Raw genomic sequence first — 19706 nt, 5'->3', positions numbered from 1 at the left:
CTCATGTTTCGTTCAGTCAAAATTTTGACTCCTAGTGCTTTTTATTCTCCATCTGATCATGAGGACTTTGCTGGAGTTCTTCCATTTTCACATAGTAGTTGTTCCTTGTCTCATGACCCTCTGGAGGTATCCCTTGTACTGTCCTGTCGGGCTGACTGCTGCTTATCTGCGGGGAAGTTGGGATGTAATGGCTTAATGGGAGAGCAGCAAAGCTGTCCTACTTTTTTGTGTTTTAAGTTGTTCCTCTTAAGAAGTTATATACAGTGGGATGGAAGATGCGGAAATGCCATAAACTCCTAAAAGGCCTTACTTTTCTATAGTTACAGGAAAAAGATGACTTGTCTGATGGTTTCTGACTACTTGGCCTTGGTACAAAAAACGCTTTTCTCACACTGATACTGCTGTTCCAAAGCAAGGCTTATAAGAGGGCCTGAACTCAAGAGGGTCCTTGCTCCACCTCTTTGACCTCAAGGAAAGCTGTTTTTGGCCAAAACATTTCCCTGCAGAGGAACAGCAAAAGGGCTCACGTACCTTGGAGACCTAGATGTACGAGCACTTTATACGGCAAACTGTCAATCAGCTCTGCTTTCCCTGGGATACCTATCGGTGCTGCAGGGACGAGGTGAAAATGCAACCTTTCCAGCCTCCCAGCAGTGTTTGTCCCTAAAAGAAGGGGACAGCCACTGCTCATTAGGACAGGCTCTAATGCTAGGAGCCCTGGGGAGCGAGCAGGGCTAGAAGGCTACATGGGAAACACTGTGTGTAGTTAAAGGAACCCAGATCTGCTGATTGGCAGCTCTTCCCTCCCATGTCCTGCTGATGGGCAGCAGCTCTTTGGCTGCCACAAGAGGTGAGATTAAAAGGCTGCGGTGCCCACTGGGTCTATTCCAGCAGAGGGAGCAGATTTGCTTGTCCCAGAGCAAGAACTGCTTGTGACAGCTCTGCAGCTGTGGTGCCAATGTAACGGGTGCTCTGATCATGTCTGGGGACATGAGCACTGTCACCTACAAAGTGGTGTGAGACAGAGCCTGAAGTCTGACTCTGGCAGTTGTGCCTAAACCTTTTTTATTTCCTAAGTCTTCTATTTTTCTTCTTAAACAGCCTGGGGGACTGAAGATTCCCCGGATAGCCAGTGACTTGCCTTGAAATTGGAGTCAGAGAGCTGCACAAGCTCTTACCTGAATGCTAATGAAAGCTGAAAATAGTTAAATGAAGTCTCAAGTCCTTTGCTTGCTGAAGATGAATCCTGAACAGCAGCTGTCCTCATAGTGACTGGAGGCAGAGCAGGAGAAACGCTAATCCCCTGCACAGCCTCATCACCAAGAGGCTTAGGCAGGCATTTGTCGATCCCAAGCAAGCAGCCGAGAGGCTACAAACAGGCAGGAGGAGCAGCAGCCTCCATGGCCACATCGGGCTTGCTTGCCAGGCACAGCTGAGCTCTCCCCCGCAGCCTCCTGCCTGCAGCACCGTGCTGGGCTGGGCTGCTTTGCCAGGTAAGTGGGCAGAGCCAAGGGGGAGCAGGACCTCCCCAGGTGCTCACCCTTCTTCTTGTGAGCCTGGCACTGGGCGAGCAGAGCCTGGTGCCAACACGTAGCACTGCAGCCACATGTCCCGTCGGTGCCTGGCGCGTGGCAGGTGAGCGAGGCAGCAGCTCCCAGGGCTGCAGCACGTCACCTCTCCACCTCCGGGTCCACAGGGTCCCCATGGGGAAGCGGCGCAGCCCGTTGGTGCTGCGGTGGAGGCCGCTCCTGTGCACTGGGTGCTGGTGGCTCCTGTCACTCTCCAGGATGGCTCTCGAGGGGCTGCGGCGGCTCTGGAGGCTGGCGTGGGTCAGTACCATGGGGCTCCTCCTTCCCTAAGGACTTTCCATGCATGTGTGGGCTCCAAACACGCCATGGGACCAGGGCGTAGGGTGGGGGCCCATCCTGTGGGATGAAAGCACCTGTTTGTGTTGGGGGGGGGGGGGGGGGGCTGTGGTTTTGGTGCCACTGAGGTCACTGCCCTATTCAGCCGCATCACTGTGGGACTCAGACCCTGATCCCTGGGGCAGGAGGTGCCGGTTCTCAGCACTGTATGGTTTATAGCCCTGGGGATGCGGGGCCTTTGCTCCCTGCTCCAGGATCTGCCCTGCCAGAGGTGGGTTTGAACCCGCTGCCCTCTCCCTCCAGTACCTGCTGATCTGCTACAAGAGCTGCTGGGACTTTGCTTTCCAGTTCACCGAGGAGGTAAATCCCCAGACGTGCCCCAATACTTGCAGGGCCTCTCCTGGGTGCTGCGGTGAGACACCAGACTTCTGGTGCCATGGTCTGCCGGGCGGCTCTCTGGTGGTGGCAGTGGGGTTGTAGGTCCCTGGGGGCCATGGCACAATGGGGTTCCTCACTCGGGGTCAGTGCTGAAGGCTGTGGGGCTCAGCTGCCCACAGCTGTGTCACTCCCTGCTGTCCATGGCGGCTTTCAGCTCGGCTCAGTGCTGCTGCTGAGGCTGGAAAACAGCGGTGAGGGGAGCGAGGAGGAGGAGGAGGAAGAGGAGGAGGTGGACAGGGCCTCTGCTGCTGTGCTGGAGCCCAGGGAGGCAGGTGGGTCCCTGGGGGCTGTGACCAGGGTGGGCAGGAGGGTCCCTGGTGCTGGATCAGGCACGGTGGGCGCTGGTGGAGCAAAGCTGTGGTGCCAGGGCAGTGGTGGAGCTGCAGCGGCTGCGTGAGGCCAGCGAGGCCGCGCTGGGGAGGCTGGAGGCGCTGGAGGCCGACGTCCGCTTCCTCTGCACCGAGCTGGGTGCCGAGAAACTGCTGTGGAGCAGCCGGTTCCTGGAGCTGCTGCGGGAGCAGCAAGGCCTACGGCAGCAGGTGAGTGCCCCCGGGGGGGGGGGGTCCCCTGGTCCCTGGGCACCCCCAGCCACTCGTGCCCTGTCCCAGCTGCAGGAGCGCCCGCTGCAATGGGATGGTGGGGACAGCCCCGAGCTGCCTGGAGACGTAGAGGAGCCAAACACCAGCAGGAGCGAGGGAGAGGGCCCAGCAGGTATGAGTGGGGACTCCGGGTCATGGAGACAGTGCTTGGGGAAGAACAAGGCCCCCACAACGTGGCTGCCACCCCAAGACATCCTCAGTGCCTGTGTGCTGCTCCCGGCTCCTGCACTGGTGGCTGGGCATCGCTGGGAGCCTGGCTCGGTGCTCCCACAGCGCCAGCTCACCCTTGTGCTCTGTTAAAGGACGGCAGTGGATGGAGCAGCCCTGACAGCCCGTCCCATGCCCAGGCAACTTTTTGGGACCGGGGGTCTGTGACAGGCAGGAGCTGTAAGTGCCGATGGGAGCTGGGTACCTCGGGGTCTGCTCAGCGCTGGGGACCCTGCCCAGGCACCCCAGCGGAGCCAGGACAGCGCCATCCCCTCAGGTTCCCGTGTCCCTGTACGCACCCATGTCATCAGCCTCCACCCCACAACACGTGGTGCCAGCCGGGCCCTGCCCCGTCCTGCCCAGCCCTGCCTTGCCCTGCCCATTTAGCAGAACTGCAACCATTTCCCAAAAACATGGAAATGCCAGGAGGCTGCCCACACCTGGCATCGGGACGGTGCCTTAGGGGACAGGATGGAGCCCTGGCCACATGCAGCTCCTGCCGTACCCACCACAGCCAGTACCAGCAAGGAAATGGGGGGCTGAGCACCACCCCAGGCCACGCACTGCCTCCTGCTCTGCCCCAGGGCAGGTCCCCACCGTTCCCACAGCCAGGGCCATCCACTGAATGTGACTGCAGCATGGGTAGGTGCTCCCCGGGGAGCTCAGCTTAGAGCATCTCCTTTATCTGTTGCAACTCATTGGAAGCATCCAGGAACAAGGAGAACAATCACCAAAAGCCCCCATCGGCGCCTTTCACAAGCTGAAGATGCTGGAGCAATAGAGGGATTGCAAAAGCCAAGCACTGCCCCGTTTACTTCCTCCTTGGACAAATCCATCGGCTCCGTCAGCATCCCCTGTGCATGTTGCAACCCAGCCGGGGCCCTGCTGGAAGGGACCCAGCGCCCAGGGAGGGGCCGAGGGGCTCAGCCCAGGGGTGGGACGAGCTTCTTGGGGTGGGACAGGGCACTGCAGGGGCTCGATCCTGAGTGATGCTGAGCTGCACCAGTGCCAACCCACCTCTACCCCTTCCCAAACAACAGACTTGGTCCCACAGCCCTGAAACCTCAGCCTGAAACAGGGGAGAGGAACCCCACCGCTCCCCCCCAGCCTCTATTCTGCCCCTACGAAATAAAGGCAGCAGCCTCCTGCTTTGTCTCCTTTGCTCAGCTTTTTGACTCCACCAGGCAAGGATGGGTCTCAGCACCACCCCAGCACCACGCAGCAAAGCCCCCGTTGCTGACAAGGGGTCCCTGCTCCAGGTGCCCCCCAAAGCACAGCACAGCCCAGCTCCAACACATGGCACCGGGTGCCAGGAGGGGACCCATGTGTGCCGGCGCCGTGATTCACTCACGGAAGTGTTCAGGGCAAATTTGTAGCTGGGCTCCTGTTGTTCAAAGGAGCATGTGGCAGCGGCGCTTCCTGCTGCCGAGATAATCCTGCCTGCTGAGAAGGCTATGCAAACCAGCCGCTCCTTGCCAGGAGATGGGCAAACTCCCTCCGTGGATGTTCCCACTGCTCACGCCGCATCTCCAGCCCCACGTGCTCAGCCCTTCCCGGCAAGCACAGCACCAGCTGCCACCATCAGCTACCTGCACCCTTGGCACTTAACAACCCCAACAATATCCAGATAAAGGGTATCTGGGATGGGCCAGAAAAAAAGAGGAAAAAAAAAAAAGGAAAAAAACTTATCTGCTTTCTCTCCAGCTGCTGCTTGCTATGGGCTGGAGTTTACCTGGCCCGAGCACAGAGCTCTGCCTTGGCTCCCCTCTGAAGGTCAGCCAGTGAGCGTGTGACCCTGCTTGTCTCCGTCCCGCAGCCACGAGACCTGGCCTCCAGCACAGAGGCTTTTTTGGGAGTTATTTCCATACTGCTTTTGGTGCCAGCGCCAGGCAGATTTGTTTGCTGCTGCTCGTGAATTAACGCAGTGCTGTGCAGTGGCTGCCACGAGCCCGATCCTGCACCAGTCCCGGGGTTCTGGGAAGCCCAAGGGAACCATTGCACAGCCCCTCTGCAGCCCCTGCTCCCCCGGGGCTGGTGGGGTGCAGGGGACAGCAGTGAGCAGGGCTCCTCCTGACGTGCCCATGCAGCGCCCCGCACCCAGGGCCCTGATGCAATGCACATAGCAGCAGCCTGACTCAGCCTGCGCTGACCTGGCTCCTGCACCCTGCCTCAGGTGGGATGGCCCCACGCTTCTCAGAAGCGCCAGAAGCAGTGGGGCCCCGCAAATGAGCCACGCCTGAGGCTCTGCTGCAGCACAACGCGAGTCCCAAAGCAGCCACCTCCACAGGGATCAACGCTGCAGCCACTGGAAGGACCTCTGGGCAAAGACCACGCATTTGCTTGGTCACTTCAGGCAGCTCCCCCCAGGGCCAGCACCTGCAAACGTGGGTGCAGCAGACCCTGCCTCTCCCTCATCCTCTTTCTGAGCTAGAAAAGCAACAAAACATTGAGAAACAGTCAATTCTCAGGCACTGCCCCTTCTCTAGTGCTTCACCTCCCAGGTTACCAGTACGCACTGCAAAGAGGCACGAAATCATAGAGCTCCACCTGCCCAGAAACGTTATTGACCATCCTGCAGTTCCTGCAGCCACTCTGAGCACTTTGAGAAGCGCTGAAAGGAATCTGAAAGCCCCCTGGGATCCCACTGCACCGATGGGGAAACTGGGGCAGCACCGAGCAGCTTGGCCACAGCCCTGTGGTCAGCAGCAAGCCCCAGGACAGACATCTGCTTCCCCGGCTGGGTCATGGGCTGCTCCCAACCTGCTCGTCACGGGGTCTTTGTGCCAGGGCTGCTTCCACGGGTGCAGGAGCTCCCAGCACACGGGTCCCCAGCTCTTCCTTGGGGCCAAAGCAACACAAACACTGCAGGCAGAGCAGGCAAACGCATGGCACGTCGCCACGGATGGGGCTGTGCTGGAAATCCCCTGCCAGCTCCATGCGGAGAGCTGCTCCCTGCCTCTGCCACAGGCGGGAGCGCAACCAGCTGGCACCAGCCCTGCTCGCACAGCGCTCCCCCCCCAGCAGTCCTCGCAGCGCCTTTGCCGGCTGAGCAGGAGCTGGGAAACCTTTCCCCAGGGCCCCTGCACCATGCAAATCCTCCTGACCTATTGCTCAACCAGATGCTGAATTTACTCCAAAGCACTTGTGCAATGCGGGCCTTCAGGGGAGCGGGGGAGGCAGCCGGGGGGAAGCACGGGGCTGCTCCTCGCTGCTCATCTGAGGCTTCCCCGCAGGGGCTACATTGGCTGCTGCTTCCCTCCGCTGCTGCAGCCAGGGGCTGAGCTCTGCCTCCTGCTCTGGGCGGTTTGCTCTGGGAGCAGCAGGGATGGAGAAAGGATAGAGAAAGTGCTCCCGCTGCCCTGACGCAACTCCCTGAAGGGAACGTTTTTCACTTGCAAACCCTGGCCCTAAGGAGCGCAGGGATATTCAGGGCTCAGACCCCAAGGCATCGAGGAGCACGAGGCGCAGTGAGAAACGTGCAGCCAGAGGGGTGAGCCCTGGCAGGTACCTGCACATGCAGCATCCCCAGCACCCAGCAGCCTCCCAGCCTTGCTTCCCTTCCCTCTCGCAGCACCCAGACCCTCCCCAGCTGGTTGCTGCAGGGCTGGGGAGCTGCTTCCTGCATCACTTTCCCCCTCTGCCCTTGTGCTGTAAATGCTTCCTTGTGACACAGCCTGCCCCAGACGGGCAGGATCATCACACACGAGGGTGCAGCCCCTTTCCCACGGCCCAGGCTGGAGTCTTAGGTCAGATTCCTGCCTCTGAAGACGCCTTAAAATGTTAGAGCTGAGACAGCCACATCCTGGAAATCCCCCGGTGGGAGGGAGCCAGGCGGGTTCAGGGGGAAGTTCAGCAAGAAGGGCCCAGGGGCGAGGAGAGCAGAGCCCCTGAGACCACGCTGGGTCCCCTGCACATGGGAAGGCAAGGCAGGAATGCAGCAGTCTCTGCCCTGACCTTTGCCACAGCACAGCTCTTTTTTTTTTTAAATACTCTAAAGAAGAAAGGGAAAGTTGAGTTATGATATTCAACTACCTTTGCACCTATTTCTAATACAACGCGGAAGGCAAAGAGATGGCTCTCCTCCTCTACCCCCAAAGCCTATCAGTGAACTCCTCTTCACAAGCACCCCCAGCTCAGCCTCCTCACTTTCACAAGGGGATTTCCCTACCCCGACCCCTCTCGTTGGCAGGGCCACCCTGCCCAAGTACAGAAAACTTTCAAGCAGGGTGCCTGTGTGTGACCTCACCTGCATGTGAGAGATCAGTAAGCTGATGAGAAGATTTAACGTATTTTAGACCAGGAAGCGGTGAGCCACAGGATGTCTTTGCAATTCCACAATAACAGCGGAGCCGAGGGCCAGCCACCCCCTGTGCAGGTAGGCAGGCGCATGTAACTTGACGTGGACGATTGTGCAAGGAGAAAAAATACCCAAATACCCACCAGTGACAACTCTGACCAGCGTTCCCCGTGATTCATGACCATCTCAGCACCACAGTGAACATAACCACGGGCATGTCGAGCAGAAGCTGTACTTACGCTCAAGCAGGGGCAGGTTCACCTACACAGGAACCTCACGAGAGAATTCAGAAGAACAGTGGCTGGATTTCAGCTGGGTTTTCCAGGTGGCATTGCAACGTACACAGCAGCAGTTTGTGGGTATGGGTTTGATCAGTTTTGTGTTATGGAGAGATTTGGGAGGGTCAGTCCCTACGCCACCAGGACGACCTCTGCAATGGAAACGAGGTGTTAACATCACAGCTAAACCAAGCCCGCACCAGCTCTTCCCCTCCTGGTTACGGCAGTGGAACTGTTTCTGTAAAGATCCTTTTAGTTGTATCAGTTCCAGTTTAACAAATAAAAAAAAGAATTTCCCCCACATGTACGCATCCCGAAGAACTAACATTTATTAGGATTTTACAGGAAGACCCAGCCCTGAAATCCTGTAACATTTTTCAGCTGTACAGATTTCATTCTGGGTTACAAGAAATGTCACTGCCAGGAACGCCTCTAGAGAGGAAGTAATTTAGGGGCAAGAATGTTTAACTGGCTGTCAGCTAACACCAAACACCTCACCTTATACCCAACAACTCATAGCAGATACAAACCCCACTGCAAAGAGGTCTTTACCCAGTTAAAAGATCGGCTCCAATCTGACCCATCACTTAATTCCCCCTCACCACGGCCCATCACATGCACACAGAGCCACACAGGCTTACTTCACATGCAACATCCTTCCAAGGATTCCTCTGCAACAGATAATGACCTTTCAGATAATGAGGCTCAGACTTCAGATTTGTTTTTTGAAGCAAAACAATATTCCCAGGAGCACCTGCTCTTCTTGTTTTTGTTAACTAGAAATAGTCATTGCCCTGTATTAAGAGCACAAATTTGAATAAGGACCATAAAATTATTTGCCAAGTCAGATAAGAACATGCTGTACTACAATATAGCAGGTGGGAGGGGAAGATTCATCTCCTGAAATGCAAGCACTTCAGTTCTTACTGCTTTTCCTTCCCAGCTCATAACAAAGCTTTAGAGCAAAGTCTTGACACGTTACAATGAGCACACCATCACGCTCATATCTGGCACAGACGTGCTGCATAACCGGAGAAAATGTGCATTTGTTTCTGTACTTTAGAACTACTAAATTTTAGATTAAAATTGATCCACAGCCCACACTTTCCTCCGTAATAATCAGGAGTGTACTATGTGTTATCAACCGAGATACCCAACACTGCAGTTTTCGTACTGCCAAGTCAGAGTCACGTATACCACTGCGTTGCTGCCTTAATCACACCTTAATTGCCAGTGCATCCCCTGTGCCATGGATTGACTCAGTAATGCCATAGTAAACAAATAACTGGACATGCTATTATCTACTACAGCAATTTGGAACAATTTTTTTTAACCTATCATACTGCATCAATTAAGCCTGTCAACATCCAGCCAGACTGCTGCTGCTGTTCACCTGTGTGTGGAGATCTGAGACCACCAGAGGATCCCCAGGGAGGCAGGATATCTTCTGACTTCCCTGGAAAGCAAGCTACATGTTGAATGGTCTTCCAAAAAGCCACCAGAGCCCAAATAATTCAACTCAGCAGTTTTTATTTATATAACACAAGTTCTTACTTTGCCATGGCTTTCACACAGCTGCCTCCATTCAGTACATAAACTATATACTGCGTAAGGATACAGAAAGTTCAGTAAAATGTCAACTTTTGAGTATAAATTGTTAGTCTTCTGATTGCAAGAGAAGCATATATCAGCATTCTGCCAGAAAAACAAAAACACTACGCCAAGTAACACAATGGCTGAGTCGAGAATAGTACTAATTAAAACCAGCATCAAGCAGCAAGTTGCTGACAATAACATTAAAAACCATTTTTCCTGTAATTTACAAATATGCAAAGTATCAGGTTACTTAAAATTAAGAAGCATTTTGCTTACTAACATGAAACATTACTAATTTGTAATGTATCATAATTAACCAGGTATACAGGTTTCTGTGTCCCTGTGGTTTTTATGGCACATGGTGCCAGTTTGGGTAGGTCACTCCTTAGACAGAGGGAAGAACAGTAATACACAAAACCATTCCTCAGGAGTTCTCGGCAATAGCTGTATTCCACTCTCCCCTTCATAACTTGCCACTCAACAACCTTGGTTTAACCACAAGATGGACATTAAAAAAACAAAACAAAACACAGATACAATGTGTATCAACAAATCAACTGCTTCTGGCCTGCAGTGCAAGAAACCTCTTTGCACTCTACGCACAATGAAATTCCAGGACCAGAACCAATTACTACAGCAATTGTTTTTGCATATTTAAAATCTGTTACAGTATCTACAGTAAAAAAAAAAAACATCTTACAGAGTAACAGGGAACGAAAGGGGAACAGTCTTACCAAGTAAGTCTCATTCTACATTTCTGGATGCTGTTACAGTTTGACAAAGCTTAAGGGGACAGCAAAATAGTGAGAAGGAAGATGAAGCAACAGCTTTACAAAGAATATTAAGGAATCCTCAGGAACAGTATTGGCAGCAGTCCAGACATGACTACAGCTGTTTTACTGAATGCTCAAAACTATTGCTGTCTCAAGACAAAAGGCACAGTATCATAAATTCTCTTTGTCAGTGTTACACAGAGAAAAGCCAAAGACAGGATACCAGGCAAGGCCAATGTTTTAGAGCAGCATCAACAGCGTGGTCAGCCACACGTTTTGACTAATGCCTTTTCCAGCAAATGCCAAACAACTCACATGCAGCTTTGGAGCAGTGTCAGGTGTTTCATCCTGAGAAAGGAAGGATTATATTCCTAGCTCCTCTTATTTCTGGGAGCTGAGCAGCTTGCTGAGCACTTGGGGTACAGACCATAGAATTACCTTGTCTCAGGAAGGTAAGCTTAAGTGGGAGGGGCATGGAAAGTATCATTAAAGAATTGCACCAATAAAGCCAAATTAAAGTCAGCTAAACCTAGCTTCATACTAGATTTATAACCCAACATTTTCCACAGATCTGCATAGTACAGTTTAGTAAAGATGCTCAGTAAAGGGCTAGGAACAGTCTCGACAATGCATTTCAGTTTTCACATAAAGCCTCACTCCACTACAGAGTGTGGTATCCCCTTATCTTTCACAGGCCCCACAAAGTCCTCCCTCTGCATGCCTGATCATACACTGAGCCATCTCAAAACTTGAGCTACTGGGAGGAGTAAAGCCATGCTCAGTTCTGAACTGCAGGAATTTAGGGTGTACCTGACTCACCATGTAACCCCCAGGGGAAAAACCCTGCTCCGAAACAGCAGCCTCTCCTCCTGCCCAGTACCCAGACTCTCTTCAGCATCATCTGGGGAGGACAGGGCCACAGACTGCTCTCACACCTTTAAGGGGCACACTGTCATGACTACACCAGAAATCACTGTGAGCATACCACATCTGGTATCCAGCCTCCAGCTGGAGCCTAAGACTTCCAAGGAACAAGGAGGAGCCCTCAAAAGGCATCTATGGCAGCTACAGGGTGCAAACACTGCCCTGCAAGCTTGGCATGCCAGCTGCCCTTGGCATCTGCCTCATATACCTGGATTCTGAGACTTGTATGTTAGTATCTCTGCAGCTAGCCTTTGGGGATCCAAAAGCAGAGGGAAACGGCTCATCACAGCATCGACTAAATGGGGATGAAATATGCCACACAGCTTGACATGCACGTTGGCCCTCTCCTCTACAAACTGGTCAGACACCCACTGGCAGGAGTCCCCGTATGTTGGCCCCGGGGCTCTCTGCACTGACCGAGGATCTTGCACACTGGTAGATCTCACCTGAGGAGGAGGCATCTGGTATGGTTCAGACCAGTACTCACGAGAATGAGACGGAGGGGCGTTATACTCATTGGGCAGGCTGTACTGCCCTGCATTAGTTGGGTGTATGGGTACTCCATAGCCTGAGAAAGAGTGAGGTGGCCCTGAGTGAGATATCTCAGGGTTATACTGCAAGAAGCTAGCACCAGAGGCAGAAGATTTATGGGAACCATGCTTATAAGGGACCAGACCATTTTGCTCTAAGCTGGAAGAGTGTGGGTAGACAGATCTCTGCCTACTGCAGGTGCAGACTGCCACCTGCTCAGCATGGGAGTGATCACAGTGACTGGTAGATCTGTAAGGCCACATGTCAGACATTTGGTTCTCCAGAGACCCAATGCCTGAGTCAAGATGCTCCTGAGAGATATAAGGCAGAGAGTCCATGTGAGGATGCTGGTACCTTTCAGAGGACCTATGGCTCCCACTGGTAGGAGGAACACTGCCTGACACACAGCCTTTGACCTGAAGTGGAACATCACCGGGCTTTGTTTTATGGGTCAAGCTTTTCCTCTCTGCAGAGACCTTCTGCAAAGAGCTTTTATCACTCTCTGCCTGGGAACTTCTTTTGCCCTTTTTCTCCTCCTTGACAGCACTGGTACTTCTGGTAGGAGACAGCCTTGCATTGGCTCGGAGTTCATCAGCTAACGAGCGCTGGGGTTGATTGATCCTTTCAGGGTGGTAGAATTTACACTTAATTCCATAAGTGCATTTCTTCCCTGCAAGGAAAAGGCATAGCATGGAATGACAGCTGAATTTTACTAAACACACAAATTATACTTGTACAGACACTGGTCTTCAGTTTAGAAGGCAGGTCTTACCATAAGGGCACTGCTGCTTCTTGTGTTCTGGCACCACAGGTTTTTTTCTCAGGAAGTTATCCAGGCTGGGGCCATGTCGTCCTAGGGGATCATCTGGAGGCATAAACCTAGGAAAAATAAATCTCAGTCAGGAGCAGTTCACTTTCCTGGGTCAAGATTTCTTTTCTTGTAGAAATCTTCCATTTCACTGGATATTAAGAGCTATCTGAGCCCTAAAAATCTCTCATTTCACTGCAGAGACAACTCTAGTCACCTGCTAACCTCTGGCAAGAAGCACTTCTCTTCACAGAAGAGTCTTTGTGCTCTGCTGCTGACCAGAAGCAGTACTTGTAGCTGGGCCTGCTAATGATTGTGCTGTGAGGAAATCAAGCCCTTGAGCTTTCCCAGGAAGTCCTCTAGAGCACAGCTCCTAGCTGCAAACCACAAACAGCTCTGAAAGACTACTCCAATTCTTCACACCTTTGTACCTCACCACAGTTGGGTAGGAGTTCTTCCTGTCACTCCTCCTTCTACAAAAACATCTCTGTGGGACTGTTGTTTTCATTCTGCAGCCCCATTTTGCTCTTTTCATGTCTCCCTTGTTACTACTTCCTAAAAACAAGCTGCATGCTCACATTTTTAAGCAAAGGAAGATTGGGAACGTACTTGTCATTTACAAAGGAATACATCAGCAGACGCTCCTCGATGAATTTCTTCCACTCAGGACGCTCATTCTGCAGGTCCCGATAAGTATCGTTGGAAACCACAATGCCATCAGACTCGTGTGCCAGTTTCACAATGAACCGATCATCATAACAGACAATACGCTTGCCTCCAACCCGCCTGGAAGGAGTGAAGACCAGAATTTTCTTCTTTTCAAGGTCACGGAGAATGTACTGGTCTAGAACAAACAACAGTGAACACACTTACACAAATGTGCACAGCCCGAAGGCCCTCCCACAGATAAAGAAACAAACAACAAAATACATGAAAATTAATTTAATCTCTCTGCAACCCAGCCTGTACTCTCATCTTTCTCCATACCAGCTGTTAGGTTCATCAGAGGTGGATTCCCAGCCCCAGTGCCTATGTGGCACCTGAGAACACTCAGGTGCTAGAGGCCACTGGAATACAGTGAGTCCCATCCACCTAATCCTTTGCATACATTGAACTATTGATTTGCATTTAAGATTGGCAGGCTGGTATCTTTTACAGTGCCACACCACATGCATAGTAAGTTCCTTTTGAGTCAATTCACTCAAATCTCTGCTGTTTGTAAATTCAGAGTAAACCCCCCTCAATTTGAAAAAAAATGACCACACTGTCGAGGTTTTACTTTTCGCCTGTAGAAACTGTACAGTCTACAGTGTCGTGTCAAACACATAGCATGAAGGCGTGTCCCTGAAAGGAGAATAATTCAATAATTATGAAAGAAGTTAAGCTGAGTAGTATTACATTCTTTGTTCTCTGAATTATTCCAACTGATCCAAGCAAGAACTTGCTTAGGGGAGAATTTAATGACTTTAAATCTCGCTGGCCAGCATTGCTTATTGGATCTCCTGCTACTCAGATCTTCCATTCATAAGTTAATTACTAACTAGCCAGAACTTTGCAAGCTCATTAAGCAACAGAGCAGTAAGCCTGAAAAGCTGCTTTTGGTTTTCATATTTCCACACCTGTTATAAGTACATCTGGTCGTGGCTGCTCCTTCCTCCAAGACGGCACAAAGACTGTGATATCCTTGTGGCCCCTGTCCCAGAACCACTGCACAGCCAGCAGGATACCTCTGCAGGAGAACACTTCTTTATTCCCATGGCTGCATTAAAGAAAAAAATGAGGATTTCAATATTCAGGTTAGTACAGCTTAGTCAGGAAACACTAGACAAATGGATCCAGCAATTCGGACAACCTTAAATGAGTGTCAGAGTAGCAGACTCAGTATTTGTTGCTTATCTCAAATAGCAGCACCAAGATCTTCATTTTCACTATTGCTTTTAGCACCTCAGTATATGAATAAATAGCCAAATCCTCAATGGGAGAGACAAAGCAGCAGTAATTCAGTAATTGCTTCTTTGAAGCAGAGCCTTTTGCTTTAATTCTAGACCCTAGATCTTTATTTTTAGCCCTGAGCACAATGTGATCTTGAACTTCCTTTGTCCTTTTCTGCTAGCTACTGCCAGTGGCCAACCTCTGCCATGGCAAGCTGCACCTTCACAAGGTGCTTTGCTTATGTTATTCTGCACCTCAAGGACATCAGCACCAAGGCAAGATGTTTCATTATATTATGGCCCAAAGAGTCAGCTATAAACATGCTATTTCCATGAAACAGCAATGCTTCCCTTAACACAATCAGTGCCAAATGTCGTTAACAGCACTTGGCAGCTAAGGAACGAAGTTTGACAACAGCGTCAGAAACTACCTACCAATATAAAAAACTGCTGCTTCATTATTCGTTCATATCAGTAAGTTTCCAGAACTTCGAAGAGGAAACTACCAGTCCTGTTCTATGAGTGCCAGTATTTACAGTGTTATCAGCTCTCCTGTTGATAATGGTTCTGGCAGCCTTTCAGTATTTCTGTTACAGCCTGATTTGTCATTCCGGGGATCTGAGAGGCTGCATTTTGGGATGACACTCTGACATGGGCTGTGCTGAAGATAACTGGTCTCACAGTTCAGCAAGATTTTCCCTATCTGGGCACTACTTCCTCAAATCTTATTCTATCTACACTTGAATGAATTTTCAAATCCCAACACCATTTATCCTGCCAGTGAACAGATGTCAGCCTTGTGTGGAAGGTGACACTGCCTGATCTCAGTGGCCACCTGCGTGAGCAGCTGGGGAGCCAGCAGCAGAAGAGCCTCGATGCAACACAAGATGTAACAACAAGTTAGGGGCACTGGTGACAACTGTTCATAAGCCTTCACTTCTGTAAGTGAAATTTCTTGCATAGTATTAAACAGGACAGATGCTTAGTTACGCCTCTGGATGTTTATACAGACTTCCAGTATTCAAAGACTCATTACAAACAGGGCCCATAGCTCTGGGGCATGGCAGGATCAGTGCTGAAGACTAAATCCTAGACAAGCACATGCTATTACAGAGGTCCATCAACTCCATGACTGCCCAGTGCAGTATGCAGAGCAAAGCAGCAAGCACACTACAATCGGATATTGTCTGAATGCACATAGAGAGCCTCAAGGGAAATGTTTCAAGTGCAGAAGGGGAGAGGGAGAGAAAGATGAACATAAGTACTAGGGGAAAAGTTAAAACAGCATCACGTAGCAGAGTAAAGCAGGGTGTACACAGGCTTACAGCAGAGAAACTGTCCTATAATCAGAGGAGACACTGCCCTCAAATGTGGAAACTTAACAGCCAGCAGGTTACACTTACCCCTAAAGAGCACAAATGAAACCAATCAACTGTAAAAGAAAAGCTGAAGCACAGCTGTGTGAAAGGGCTGAAGCCTCTTCATGCAATGTCAGCAAGGGAAAGACCACAGGGGACATCACCAGTAGCTCCTACCCCATACAACAAAGCACTACTGCTGAGCTCCACTCATGCCCAGCTCTCAAGAACACATCAACATCAATAGTTTTCAAAGGTGTTTAGCCTATACTAGTTTGCTGACAAGTTTGCATTTAAACTCCCCCACTTTCTGAAATGTCAAACCTCTTATGTCATCATGAAAATCACTTAAGACCAGTAGGTATCAAAGGGAATGAAAACAAAAGAGACTAGACACACAACACTATGCATTTGGATAAAAAGAGGGCTGTTATCCTATTAATGGATTAAAAACATGCAAGTATCTCCCAGGCCTACGAACATACACTGTTGCTTCTTTGCTTTCAAGACAAAGGAATTATGGATCTAATAGATTATTTTCCAACTGTCATCACATTGTGCTGTATTATATTTCAGCAAATACACAAGGCTTCTTAAATATAACCCAGATTTGTTTTGCATATGCAAAAAGCCACTTCCTAGGTGAATAAGTTTAGTGTTTTCCCCCACCCACCTCTACAGCAACCAAAGCCAGCAGTTTGTTTTCTAGAGGGCTTGGGAAGCCAAACCCAGCCAACACTGCATGCTCTACTTCCAAAACCCAGCAAGACGCCTTCTTCAGGGTCAAACTTCCTTATAAGCTACTAACAGCTTACATCCCAGAGGCATTACTGCTAGTACAACTGTGCCATTAGAAAAAAATTTACTTTTCCTTCTCCTGTCCTCACCCTTCTCTGAAGCTATTAAGAAAATTGAAAAGTTTTTTGAAGAGTTTTACCAGAAGAATTATTCTAGAAGAGCTAAGCATTTAACAACAGAACTAACACCTAATGAAAAGCGTTCAGTGTTTCCTTAAGAATCCCAAGTTACAGAAAGGCTGACATTAACAATCGGAAAACAGATTATCTAGAGCTGTTCCAATATCCGATTGTTTTTATTATAATCAGTTAACTTACAGAAAAAATCTCTGCTTATTTCTTATTTATTGAGTCCCTGCTACCGCTCTAGAGTCTACAGAAGGTAACTAATTGGGCTGATCTGATTTGGCAGCAGCCAAGAAAAAATTCCCTTAGAAGGAAGTAAAAGCTAATTTCCACTATGATTTGCATATGTTTGTCAAGAGCTGTTCAGGGAGGCCGCTGTACACACTGCAAATGAATCAGCAGGGAACATCACACACCATCAATACAGGAAGTTTCAGAATGGAATTCCCCTTCTAGCAAATTGCTTAAAAAAGCCAGACTATGTTTCTCATGTCAAACTGTCCTATCGCCGCTGTTATTACCGCCTGGCTTGCCCTGAGTCACATTTGCTGTAATCTCTCCTGCGCTTTATGGGGTAACTCTCATGGGTAAGAGCCTCCTCATTCAATAAATGAAACCATTTCTGTTGTTTAAGCCAAACTACTTAACCAAGGTAAACATCACCACAAGAATCATACTTATCAGCCCACATCTCTCAATAGGCCTTTTTTCTCAATTGACCACGCAGCTGCTGAGGTCAGTACTTTCCTGAAGACTCCAAAGTCAAATGTTTCACTCCCTGGCCCCAACCTACTGTCACCAGAACACACGGGAACTCACAGGATCTGTCAGCTGGTCACACAGACTGTCTCCTATCTTTTCTCAGTTCTATTTTGAGAACTGTCAGCCATGGCTGACAGGCTTAGGGAAAACCACACCTGCAATCAAGTCTGTGTTCAGCACTTTCACCTTACAAAAGGTCTCTGGAGTACACAACAGCTCTGTGCACCCATTTTTAATAAGTAAGCACGTGCACACAAACATACAAGACCTATAAAACTAAAGCAGTGAAAAAGCTCATTTTAACTGCGGAACCCAACTTCAAAACCTGGTACAAAAAGTAAACGGAACCCAGAACCCATCTGTGTACTGGGGGAAAGTTCAACATCAGGAGCTGGGGTGGTGGCAGATAACTCTCACTGACGGGGAACCAAAAGCCAAGGTGAAAGGAGAATCAACATGGACAAACCAATAAATAACCAGCACAAGGACTCCAGGTGCTCAATAAATATTAGGGTTTTTGTATCCCCAAGTTACTGTTCCAACCCAAGGGGCTCCATAGGCCTTCTTTGTTTGTAGTGCCTGACAGAACCTCTCTACCAACACCAGAATGCCAGAGACACCAAGGATGAGTCGCAGCACTGCCCTGATGTCAGTGTCACCAGTGGCAGAATTGCCCATTCCGGGCATTTTTGCCAGATTGTCCCTTTGCAGACTCCTGCATTCTCTCTACTTTAAAGAAATTCAATGAAAATACAGGAATGCCAATTTGGAGACTGGCCTTCAGCACAGGAGACGGCTCCATATTACAAAGCCTTCTCTAATTAACCTGTACTTATTTATTGAGCAACTTCCTGCTAGAGAAACTTATATAAAGCCATTAGGTAAGAGGACAACGTATCTTCAGTTATTCTCCTCAGCATCTAGAATACAGAAGGAAGCTTCTGTTTCCCCATGAGGTAACTAACATCTGTTGTCAGAATGGGCACCCTTTGACCACTGCTAAGTGCTGGCAGAGACCAGCAGGACAGACTGCATCTGCAAATGTGACATTCATCCTCCAGAGAGGACTACACACACTAGTGAGGTATCTCGGAAAATATTACCAGCCACCACCAAAACATCCAGTTGTAGTTTTTGTGAAAAATCCTGAGTTTTATCAGACTCTAAGCTCATAGATCTTGGCACACCTCACAGCTAGAGGGTCATAGAAAATCACCACCTTACAGGGTCACTTTAGGACAGCACTGAGGACAAGCAGCATCGATTTGTACCCACTATTGTCCCCACTTCAAAACCCCAAACACACCTCATTGCCACATTGCTTCCATCAATAACAATGGGCTTCAGGTTATCACTCTCCTTCTCCTCTGGAGTCGGCATGGGTGCAGGGGTCTTGTTGGCAGCTCCTCCCCGAGGGACCAGAGGAGCCTCCTTGGTCTCCTGCGGGGTCTCCATAGGGTCCCGCTCAGCCGGGCCATGCTTCACCAGCTCCCCAAGGACAGTGTTGGTGTCAGCACTGAGGCCAAGCTTCTGGAGGACAATGTAGATCTCCTCCGAGGAGTAGCCCAGCTTGCGGAAGAAGTCCACCTTCAGCTGCATCTCCAGGCTGTCGGGGGGCTCCTGCGTGGGGCTCCCCGCTGCCTCGGGAGGCTCTGCGCCCAGCATGGCGGGCTGGCCTCCCTCCTCACGACTCACAGCCCGGGCAGGCAGCGGGACGCCCAGGCTGAGGTACCCGCTCTCACACGGATCTCTGGAGCTCATCCTCTCATCCAGCCGAGAGACCTGCTGTCTGCCCACCGGGAACGCCTCACGCCAACCGGGGCAGCCCAGCAGGGAGGAGATGCTGCCTGCACTCATGCTTGCCCTCGGCTGCCTCCCGGCCTCCGCTCACCCCCGGGACCTGCGGGACAACAACGGCGGCGTTAGAGAATCCCGGCGGGCCTCGCCCCGGCCTCCCCCCCCCCCCCCATCCCGGGCCTCCGTCCGGGGCCGCCTCCCCGAGGCCCCGAGCACCCGGCCCGGCCTCCCCGCGTGCTCTTCCCCGACCCCGGCCCTTCTCCCCTTACCGGCCTCCTCCCTTCGGGCCTCCGCAGCGTCTCCATAAGGCCGGAGAGGGACCAGGCGGCGGCCGCCGCCGCTGCCTGCTGCTTTATACCGGGGCTCCGGGAGCGCTGCGCCAACGCGGAAGGGCAGAGCGGGCCGGGGCGGAGCGGAGGCCGCTTCCCGGTCCGCCCCGCGCCCCGCCCGGCCGCGGCCCCGGGGAGAGGCCGGGAGGCGGCGGGGCCAGGCCCGGCCCGGCCCGGGCGTGCGGCCTCCCCTGGGGCCTCGCCAGCGGCCCCGCCGAGCCCCCGGGCCCCGCCGCCTGGTGGGGGAGGCCCGGCCCTATCCCCGCCGCTTTGCCCCGGCCCCTTCTGTT

At 51.2% G+C, this 19706-nt stretch overlaps 1 protein-coding gene across 1 annotated transcript; it reads right to left on the bottom strand.

Annotated features, from left to right (window-relative positions):
* Positions 1 to 7991: 7991 nt before the first annotated feature.
* On the bottom strand, positions 7992 to 19476 carry ZC3H12A (zinc finger CCCH-type containing 12A). The gene is made up of 6 exons (XM_035561989.2): positions 19357 to 19476; positions 18597 to 19190; positions 13936 to 14075; positions 12926 to 13160; positions 12281 to 12387; positions 7992 to 12178 (listed from the first exon to the last, which is right to left on the bottom strand). The coding sequence occupies exons 2-6, from the start codon at positions 19145 to 19147 to the stop codon at positions 11178 to 11180; spliced, it is 2034 nt and encodes a 677-aa protein (XP_035417882.1). The 5' UTR covers positions 19148 to 19190; positions 19357 to 19476; the 3' UTR covers positions 7992 to 11177.
* Positions 19477 to 19706: the final 230 nt, after the last annotated feature.

This window comes from Cygnus atratus, chromosome 23, assembly GCF_013377495.2.
Source record: "Cygnus atratus isolate AKBS03 ecotype Queensland, Australia chromosome 23, CAtr_DNAZoo_HiC_assembly, whole genome shotgun sequence".
Lineage (NCBI taxonomy): Eukaryota > Metazoa > Chordata > Aves > Anseriformes > Anatidae > Cygnus > Cygnus atratus.
Note: the sequence above shows the minus strand (reverse complement) of the source record. Positions and strands in the feature narration are given on the sequence as shown.

Excerpts from the sequence above, each read along its gene's own strand:
- ZC3H12A (XM_035561989.2), bottom strand. The coding sequence starts at position 19,147 with ATGAGTGCAGGCAGCATCTCCTCCCTGCTGGGCTGCCCCGGTTGGCGT. Across the intron at positions 14,076-18,596 it reads GGAAGCAATGTGGCAATGAG|CCATGGGAATAAAGAAGTGT; the intron begins GTGTGTTTGGGG and ends TCTTTAATGCAG. Across the intron at positions 12,388-12,925 it reads TATTCCTTTGTAAATGACAA|GTTTATGCCTCCAGATGATC; the intron begins GTACGTTCCCAA and ends TATTTTTCCTAG.